The sequence below is a fragment of the Acanthochromis polyacanthus genome, chromosome 23 (genome assembly GCF_021347895.1).
Source record: "Acanthochromis polyacanthus isolate Apoly-LR-REF ecotype Palm Island chromosome 23, KAUST_Apoly_ChrSc, whole genome shotgun sequence".
NCBI lineage: Eukaryota > Metazoa > Chordata > Actinopteri > Pomacentridae > Acanthochromis > Acanthochromis polyacanthus.
The window spans coordinates 15,196,850-15,207,384 of NC_067135.1; the positions used below are offsets into that span (position 1 = coordinate 15,196,850).

General features: G+C 45.0%; 1 protein-coding gene across 1 annotated transcript; it reads left to right on the top strand.

Moving 5' to 3' along the window:
• Positions 1–256: 256 nt before the first annotated feature.
• On the top strand, positions 257–10,439 carry efs (embryonal Fyn-associated substrate). The gene is made up of 8 exons (XM_022216171.2): positions 257–435; positions 898–1,122; positions 1,899–3,224; positions 3,609–3,728; positions 5,164–6,099; positions 6,327–6,389; positions 7,723–7,980; positions 8,121–10,439. The coding sequence occupies exons 2-8, from the start codon at positions 1,111–1,113 to the stop codon at positions 8,304–8,306; spliced, it is 2,901 nt and encodes a 966-aa protein (XP_022071863.1). The 5' UTR covers positions 257–435; positions 898–1,110; the 3' UTR covers positions 8,307–10,439.
• The last annotated feature ends 96 nt before the right edge of the window (positions 10,440–10,535 follow it).

Here is a 10,535-nt window from a genome sequence, read left to right on the forward strand (position 1 = left end):
GTTTCATAACTTAATGCTGCAACCGTGCTGATTGTAATGGCGACTCTATTTGATAACAAATCATGTTGTTATGAAAACCGAAAATAGTTACAGTACTATTACCAAGTGCACGAATTTTATTTAGCATTTACAGATTAGTTATCTGAGGTCACTGAACGCAACCAGCAAGAACGAGCCAATCACACGAGCTGAGTATTCTGGGCTGCGGCTAAGCACCTGATCTCATAGATACTGGATCGGTCTAAAGCCTGGAACTCACAGTCAAACTGTGCTTTCAGATCAGTGAAACAACCAAAGCTCCGAGGAGGCGGAGAGAATTTTGTTGTCATCGAAGATGATTGAACGCCGATGGTCACAGATTTTCACGCCTGAAAAGAAGTAATTTTATAGACTGTACGCCGATGGGAAGTTTATCGGCCGTAAGAAAAAAGCAAGGTAATTATTTTACAACGAACACTGGCTAATGAACAACTCGACTTTATTGTTTTTATGCGGCGGTGCTATTGTTGTTTTGAAGTGAACGGTAGCGGCGAAGGGCGACGTAGAAAACCTAACACAACGTTAGCTAACATTAGTAGTAGGTAGGCCGCGACAACACAGCTCGCCTTATTTTTACTAGCTACTGTTTAAACGAATAATTATTTGACCTGGATAGCAGCTACAGAGACGACTATAATCAGTACCTTTGCTAGCGAGTGCACACGACTCATTTATTTACAATGCTAAGCTAACGCTAGCTCTCGTGGAACGGGCTGCTTTTAACGTAACGCTACTGGGCGTGGGAAGCCCAGACAGGTGTTGCAAGTCTACCTTTCATTTCTCATGTGTCTGCTAACGCATGAGTTGGAGTTCACTACCGGTGTAGTAACACCCTCGTTGTGTTTTCAATGACTCAAGGAAAAAGTGATAGCCTGGATTAAAAGATCCCGATGAAGACGAGGCACCCAGCCCTTGAGATGTGTCCAGAGCAGAGCCAGCTGTGCCTCGGCACCGAGTCTCTCTGCCAACAAACACGTCCATAAGAGCCACCGCAGACCTCCATGGATGATCCGACTGATCAGGACCTTTGAGTTATAGTTTCTCAGAGACATAGCTGGTAATCGAGCAACAATGTCTGTCTCAGTGAGTATAGTATTTATTTCTTTTTAATTCTGAATCTGCATGTGCTCTTCTGGTGGTATCACGATGATGGACAGTGTGTGCTAAAAATCTAACTTTGAAAAATCGGCTGGGCATGTTTTGAGCCTTTGTGTGTTATTTTAGTAGGTTTTATGAGGGCCCTCGTTGCCTCCATTACTGTCCTAAGCAGGTCCCACATGGCTCAGTGGAGCTTGGTTGTCCCCAGGGGGTTGGTTTAGAAAATGAAAGGGGGCCTGACTCTTTGGCTTTGGGTTGGCAATTAAACCCTAAACAGCAAGGGACAGATGTGCCTCTCATCCCCTCCCCCTCGCTCTCATCCTGCTCATTACCATTAAGCCCTTGTGTCCATTTGATCATTGATCCTCCCTGACTGCACCCGTCTTTCTCCCTTCTTCATGATTACTGACACAGCTGTGAATTTTGAGTTACTCAGGATGCTCGATTTTACATTTTTTTGTCCACTAATCCTCCTCCTCCTGTCTCTCGCACTGATATTTCACGAGATCTTCCCTGTTCACTCCTATTCACTCTTCATTCAACAGCTCTAAACAATCAACCTTTTTATCCTCATGACTTGGCACTGCCTTGTCAATGTACTTGCTTGTTTGTGGTTTGCAGATGTGACACACAAGCGGGTGTGAATTTAGGCTGTTAATTAAAACCTACTTTCATCTGACCATTTGGTGATTCACTGTGTAAAGACTGAATGGGTGTGTCCGTGTTGTTGATTTCTACTTCTGTGTTCTCCTCTTTCCCAGACGGTATTGGCAAAGGCGCTGTTTGACAACACAGCAGAAAGCCAAGAGGAGCTGGCTTTCCGAAAGGGAGACATCCTGATGGTTCTTGAACAGGAGAAGAGTGGTGGGCCGGGCTGGTGGCTGTGCTCCCTGCATGGCAGACAGGGCATAGCCCCAGCCAACCGCCTTCGACTCCTCCAAACTGCTCCTCCCCCAGGCTCAGACCCCCGTCGTGGTCCAAACGAAGACTCTGTCTACCTGTCGCCTGGTCCCCCGCTGTCTCGAACTGCTGTCAGCAATAGTGCAGACGACATAGATGGAGTGTATCGCTCCCCACCAGTTGCGGGTGAGGCACGAGGAGGGGGAGCTGCCTCGAGGCCTGGGGAGCTACGTAGAGTCGAGGGTGGGCGCCCGCGCTCGCACTCGAGTTCTGGCACTCGACCCAGACCAGACTGGGACATTGGGGTGACAGGGCGTCCACGCTCACCCTCTCTGAGGGGACGAGGCACAGACATTACAGGAACAGTTTATCAGAGTCCAGCTAGTCCCATGCCTTCAGGAGCTCAGCATGCCAGGCAGCCAGGAGTTCTCATGACTTCAGAGTCTGTGTACCTTGCCCCGAGTGGAGTGCCAAGGGCTTCTGATGAACCAGAGGACACTACATATCTTGTCCCAAGAGAAACAGGACAAACGGACGACTGTTACTTGGTGCCCAAGGGTACACCACTTGCAAGTGACGATGTTTACCAATCCCCAACCGGAGGAGCTGCGGCTGGTGCTTTCTGTTCTAACGGCCCCTCTACAATCAGTGTAACCCCTGGTACACCCCAGTCCAAAGTGGGCCAGGACACACCTGGGATGTACCAAACGCCCACCCCTGTGGGAGCAAGCCTTCACAGGACATCAGCTACAGTTCTGGCCCACCACCACCCATCTCAGTTATCCCCTGCCCAAGCATCTCCACGACCCTTGCTCAAGGGTGTTTCCCCCAACCCTATTGCTTCCAGGGGCAAACCTGGCATAGCCAGTCACCGGGGGTCCCCTTTGCTGATGAGAGGAGGACAGATCAGGGGTCCTGGGTCACCAAATTTTGCCCGCAAGCCTCCTCCACCTGCACCTCCAGTGAGGGGAGTCACCAGGAAAGATGCACAGCAAACAGCACCATCCTCAACAGACTCTAACTGTGGCTCTAAAGCCACTGGTCAGGCAAACTACCCTGAAGGGGACAAACAGAGGGGAATGCCTCAGAGTAAAGAAGACAGAACAAGTAATGGTCTAGAGAAAAGCAACAATGTGCAGAACAAAAAGGGAGAAAATCAGGATTACTCAGATCCTGTGGATGACCAGGTATGTATGACCAGTTCTTCCTGCAGTGAAATGGTTGTTCTGGCTACTATTTCAAATATAAAAGTTAAGAAATAATATAATATTTACATGTTACTATTCATTGGCATTTTTGGGGAAATAGTATTATGTTTACTAAGGCTTATAAAAATTGTTAAATGAGTTACTTTTATAAGATGTTGCTGAACATGTAGGAGGAGTTGACACACTGCATTCTCCATATAGGGATTTTTTCACTACTGTGTAGTACTTTGGCAGTATTTTCCAAATCAGCCTCTGGTTAGTCTTTAAAGCTTAGAGCAGATATTTTGGGACATTGTAGTGTCACATTAAAATTCTTGTGAATCTGACTTCTTATTTTGGGCTCATCTGCTGTTGCCTTGTTAGGTGTATGACACCCCTCCCAGTGGCAGGTGGCAGCATCCGGTCCCATGTGCTGTTGGACATGATGATGGAATCTACGACACCCCTCGCAGTGTCCCACCACAAGCTGACTCTGAGGCAGAGGTAAAGATCATCCCAAACTTTGCTTGGCCTGCTGAGCAACCTGTCTAGTTAAAGCCTGTTCTACAGGGTATGTGCATGTCTTGATAAATCTCAAAAGGCATTGAATCAGGGTCCTTGTTGAGGCTTACTAAGCAAGAAAAGTCTTCATATCATCTCTCACTTGCCATAGGTAATAATATTAACTATCCATTTTTTTCTTTTTGAATGTTGGGTTATAGGGTCGCCTTGCAGCAAACACAGTCGCCACTCAATGTTTGATTTTTTTGCTCCTTATCCAGGTCCAGGTTGCATTGATTTCTATCATTAAACCACAAAGAATTATTATTACGTACTGCTAGGAATGTTTGAAATGATGCTATACAGTATACGCCAGCAGGATGACTTTGTAATTTAATTCTCAATGGTGTCAATTTTCTTAAAAGTACTCAACTTAAATTGTTGAGCACCATATCTGTTCAGTCTGCCTCACACTTAAGAAATAAAACTATGACTTGTATCGGTAAAGAAAAGCTTTCCTTCACGTAGCGTCTAAAAACATGAACTAGAGTGTGTATGATTTCTCACGTTTTGTAATCGTCTCTCAAGTCATATTTTGACCAGACAAATATCCAAAATAGCATCAAAATACCTGCTTAAATGCAAGCTTTGGAGTTGGTGTGCGGACATGACTCTGCCACAAACGTTGTTTTCCAGTGGCTCTGCATGCACACGTGATGTGTACATAATTCCAATCTTACATCTATTTCACCCAGAGCTGTAATTTGCCAAGAAAATGGCTTGGGAACTGTGGGAAACTTTGTGTTTTGAATGCATGTCCATACAAGTGAAGCGATTCGTGAACAAGATGACAATCAAATACCCTGCCGCCATTTCTTCCCACATTCCACTATTGCTGTCTCCCTGCCCCCCTCTAAGGCAAGGCCACACCTGTCTCTCTCTCTCTGTGTGGCAGCCAGTCTTTCCAGTCCAAATGCTGCTTCTATTTTCTTCCAGTCACACCCATCTGTCAGGGCCATGCCAAGGGCAGACCACCACCACCACCACCCTGCCCCCAGTGGTCTCCTCTTTAATGTTACTTGAATGTGTGTGCCAGCTGTTGTATTTTTTCCTCCTCTTAGCCCGAATGTGGATTGCAGACTCACTGCTTTAACACTTTGATGGTAACGGGCACAAATGTGTTTCAACCACTGGTGGTCAGTAGATCTTTGTTGTGTCCTCTCACAGGCTTTAGGCGGGGTTTTCATCATTCAGTTCACATGTTAATATAGAGTTTAAGCAAGTCTAAAGTCTTCTAAACTCACTTATTAATAGAAACTCCAAAGAACCATGTCATGTTGTACGTTGAATATATTCTATCCCTGTCTCATAGAAATTGTCCACACAGTCATAAAGTAAAACACTTTGACTGCATCTGCTGTCCTCTCTCCCCTTGTAGGTCTATGATGTCCCCACAATCAGTCTGAATATGTCCACATCAGATGTCCAGCCTGATGAAGCTGACGATGAAGTTTACAGTGTCCCAACACTTCCAGGTATTCCTCTGGGACCAGGAGATTCCACATGCAACCTCTCTATTGAGGAGGTTGCTCAGGTCGGCTGTGTCCCTGGACCTGGGAAACGAGCCAGCAGTGGAGATCACAATCGAGACTCCTCCGAACCCGACTGTGGCATCTATGACATGCCTGCTCTGACCATCGAAATCCTCCCTCATTCCTCATCATCCTCTTCCACCTCTACCCGCCGCCTCTCTGTTTCTAGTAATGGTTCCGGTGACGTGCAGTGGAGAGCCTCGCTTTCCAGCCTGGTCCACTCGGTGCTGAGCGCAGCCTCCTGCTCGGCCTCTACTCTGTCGTCACGGGACCTGGCTACCTCATTGGCTGAAATCCTGTCCACCTGGAAAGCCAGTCATTCAGGTGATCCTCCACCGCCTCTTCAGCAGGCCTGGGCTCGTCTGTCAGACCTGCTTCCGGCGTTGTCCGCCATTGGCAATGCTCCTCCATCTGAAGGGCTGTTGTCGTTGGTGCAGCGCTCTCTTGAGGAAAGCGCCCTCCTCTTACAGGCTCAGGGCCGGCCCCGTCTGCCTTCCCAGGATTCCCTGTCACGCAGGCCACTGCCTGCGCTCCCAGTGCCTGATGGGATGTCATCTGGAGGTGGAATGGGCTCCCGTAAGGGTAGCTGGATCCAGGAAAGGCCTCTGCCCCCAACCCCTCAGCCTGCCTTCCCCTTGCCTCCCACTCCGTCCACTGTGACGCTCACAGTGGGCCCCGTTGATGGAGAAGACGACCCCAGCAATGAGTATGCTGGGATCGGCTTGACTCCAATCCCAGCCCCGGTACCTACTGGTGACAGTGTTGGATATGTGAAGCTGCAGGTCAGTTTTCCTGTATTATTAATATATTGTTACATGAAAAACAAAAAATAATGAATTACTTCCTCTTTATAGCAGTTATGTTGCCTTTATCATTTGCACTAAAATGTGCCTCTCATTCTTTCTTTATTCTAATATTTGTCTTTATGCTTCAACACAGCTGTACTTTACTGTTAACTGCATGTCGTGTAGTGTTTTGAGTACTGATTGTTTCCTCCTGTCCTCATTAGGGCAAACCTGAGCCGCCTCATGATGCCCTGGCTGAGAACGGACAGATACAAACAGAGTCAAGGGTGAGTCTTTTCCTCTATTTCTACCTCCACGTACATCATCCTTTTCTATGTGTGCTGGCTTTATTAGATTTTTTTTTTGCTGTACCGAAACACACACAGCAACTCAACACAGAACAGCCATTGATTCACACTGTATTCACGGCGTGCTCTGCTTGGTAGGGACCGCTGTGACTCGTTAATTTAACTTGCAGCAGCTGTTTGCCCCCTGACGAGGTCTTTATACTCACTGTTTACCCATCATCATGTAGCTTTATCTTACATCCTCCCTTGCTGCGTTGGTGAATCTTTGCACTCCTCTGTCATTGCGTGCAGAGTGAGGGATGTGTTTTTAACAGCAAAGCGGTCATGTATTTGTCTGACAATCTGACGTCAAGGTCTACAATTGAAAACATGCGACCACATACATGAGCGAAGCTGCGGTCATGCATTGTCTCGCGTTATCTCCAAGTCAGTTGTGTTGCATCACACTGAAGTCATGTCTTTTTTATCACTCGGTCTACATTTTTCCTGCTCCTTGCTAGGTTTCTTTGTGTTGCCAGAGATGAGCAACAAGAGGTTACTTGTACATCCCAACAATCTTGCCTTACATGGGATGGAGGCTGCAGGACAATAAGTGACAGAAAAGGCAGTCATTCTTTCAGCAGTCGCTCTTGTTGACGTTCTGTATGCATCTTGTGTGTTTGTGTCTGGCTTGCTCTGACTTTAAAGTTTGGTGGGAGACTCTGTCAGCCTTATTTAAAAGAATTTGACAGCACGTGCATTAGTTTTCATTACTTTTGCGTATGTAGCAATCTGTTGTAAATCTTCATCTCTGGTGTTCATTTGCAACTGATTGTTTGATTGTAAGTATTTTATCAAACCAAGCTGATGAGCATTCACTGATTCTAGTTATTTGTGGCTTATCTTTGTCATATAAAATAGCCAGGTTATTATTTTGGGCTGCTAGTAGGAGAAACCAAGAACTAGCCATCTTGAATTCTGGGGCATTAGTATCATTCATTTTTCGTATTCTGTGGAGGAAACGATTGATCAAAACATATCAGCAGATACATTTTTATCCATTTGTTGTAACCTTGAGAGTAATAACATTGTAATATAGAATGTGTATGCTTTTATGTGGTTTGTTCAGAACTCCATCTTTTTTCTGTATGTATCTGCGAGCATTTCACTTCTGTTTTGCCCAATTTAGTTCCTCCAGCTCTTCAAGGGTGCTAAATTAAAACCCTTTCTACTAAACATTTTGTAGAATTGTCGCATTTGGCGTGTCCTGTTAAACAATGTAGCATCACTTTCCCTTGAAAGACAAATGCAGATGTCATCTTTCCTCATACAGTTGACCCCATCCCCTCCTTTGCCGGGTTCCCTCTCCTTGGAGGACTCGGAGCTGCTGTCCTTCTACTCCTCTCAGAGCCTCGCCCACCTCTCCTGCCTGGGGGACGCCATCGACGTGTTCTACAGCAGCGTGCAGGGCAACCAGCCGCCTCGCATCTTCGTCGCCAGAGGAAAGAGCCTCATTGTGACGGCACATAAACTGGTGTTCATTGGGGACACGCTTTCCCGTCTTCTCTCGTCTGCAGACCTCCGGGCCAAAGTATGTAGAAAAGCCCCCGCACACACTGTGTTTACGCGGCATTATACGTGTGTGTGTGTGTGCTTATTCATTCAGGTTAAAGTAAAATGTATCAAAGCTGTGTAACAAGTGTGTGTGTTTATTTCTTTGCCCTCCATCAGATCACCACCTCGGGGGGCCGACTCTGCCAGGCCTTAAAGGCAGTTGTCGTGGCAACAAAGGGCGCTGCACAGAACTACCCGTCAGTATCTGCCGCCCAGGAGATGGTGGACCGCGTCAATGAGCTCTCCCACCAAGCAGCCGGCTTCTCCACCCTGCTCCAGCGTCTGGCAGAAATATCATCGTGATGTTTTGTATCGCTCGCGTAAAAACTTTGTCTACCCTACACGTATATTTCCTCTCTTTGAAATGCCTTATTTGTTCTGACACTATTTTGTTATCCTACATATGAATAGGATTGAAGCGAGTAATGCTGAGTCCTGCAACACGTGTTTAGCCTCGCTGCAGCTGTTCCTCAGCTGGGTTTTGGCTGTGTTGGTTCTGTCCTTCAAGTGTGTTGGTTTGCCTTTGTTTATATACTGACTCCAGTGCTTTGATGCTAGGCACACTTGTTTTTTTAAGTGTTAACTTATTGAATATTTGAAGCCCCTCTGTGGTTTGAGCGTCCATCTGGACTGCTTATTTTGGGCGCTTTGCTTTAATATGCTTGCCATATTTTCTTGTCCCCTCACTTGATAGCCGGTTTTCCTTCCTTCCTCTATTTATTCAGCCACCCCCCCCATTCCAAAAATAGCGCAGAAGGGAGGCCTTACATCCTGGTTTGGGTCTGCTTTTTACTGTGATACCTAAAAGGCCTTTTGTGATCATCGTTCTGAAGCTGATGAAGCAGCATGTTAAGTGTTTTGGGCTTTATATGGGAGAAATGGAGTAGCGTGTGGAGTGTTGTTGGAAGTTTCACCGACTTCCATTCTTGATCTGTGCAAATCTGTGTTGTGTTTGTATTGTGCCCATTTTCACTAGAAAGCAAAGATTACTTGCAGTGTAGCTTGTAATCCTACTCAGAGTTTTACAAGAAACATCTCTCAACATATTTCTCAGTTTACATTTATGCAGTCTGATGCATCTCATGAAGGAAAATGGAAGTCCTTTCTTCGAGAAAGGGAGAATCAATGAAGAGCTCGAGAATGAACAATGATTGCTGGGTGAGAAATGACCTAATCCTGTTCTTTCCCACAGTCATGTGTTAGCCCAGCAATGGATGAGAAACCTGTTGACCGAGTTCACCTGTCTCCACATGTCTTGTTATGATCTGCATGATTATTTTACTTTGTCCTCATTTCCCATAAGATGCTTGTTAACAGTGCTTACTCACCTTGCTGTGAACATCAGTTATTGTTTTCATCATAATTTGACACTCACCATATCAAGATATCTATCTATATATACCGATATTTGAAAGTTATTCAAACTGCTATCATGATATTGAGCTTATCTAGAGCTTATCCTAGTAAAAACTGTGAGATGAAGCACAGTCCACTTTTTAATTGAAATGGAAGAATGTTGCGTTTTAAATCCCATAAAAGCACACTACCATTTTCCATCTCAGACCATTACACATGCAATACTGTCTGACCTCTGTCCATTTTCACTTACATTAGCCATCACGGGTAATATGTGCAACAGCCGCTCATAAACATGTAACATACAAAGCAAGTACGGAACATTTACTGGACTTACAGTTGAGCAAACACTACATTTATCTGATTTACACTACACAATTTAATTGTGTAAAGACACTATCAACTTCATCCAGGGGGGTAAAGTTGGAATATAACACTTAAGTGTTGGATCTATCTTTTCTATTGTCAATCATATAACTTAACCTTGTTTCATTTTTCAGATTCAAATCACTACTATTTGGGCATTTCTCCATCAGTTTCATGTCTGTGTGGCTCAGTTGACTGTTCTCTTAGGAATACTGTTACTTCCTGCTTTTAGATTTTCTCTGCTGCAGCGCCACCTTGTGGGGGTTTGAAGTGTTACTCAATGAATAGCTGCCTGTCAAAACGGGCTCAATGTATGTAAGAGCGCATGATCGGCAAATAACCTTTAGCTGTATATTTATTATTGTCAGCTTTTCTGTTGTTTGCTTTCCCATTTGCATGGCTTTAATTTGCTTAAACTTTATATCTTCACATCCTTCACTGGGGTGATTTTACTTCGCAACGAACAAAGGTTTTTTTTTTTTTTAACTATTTTAATTTACAGTTGAACTATATGGCTGTATTTTCTTTTGTACAGGGAAGTTTTTTTATACTATGTGAACTCATTAGAGTCTGTTATGCATATTTGCTGACCTGTAGAAATGAATCTTGGACTTTTCTCCTACAGAGACCTAACATCCCTTACTTTGAACACTACATTTGATGTCTGTCTTGTATTCCCGTTCAGAATGCACAAATACATTTTTTTGCAAATAAGTGTTGTTTGTATTACTCATTGCATCGTGGTCTATGTGCAGGATTCTTCTCCAGAGACCTAGTTTTCTGTAGTTTAGTGAAATTATGAATAAAACT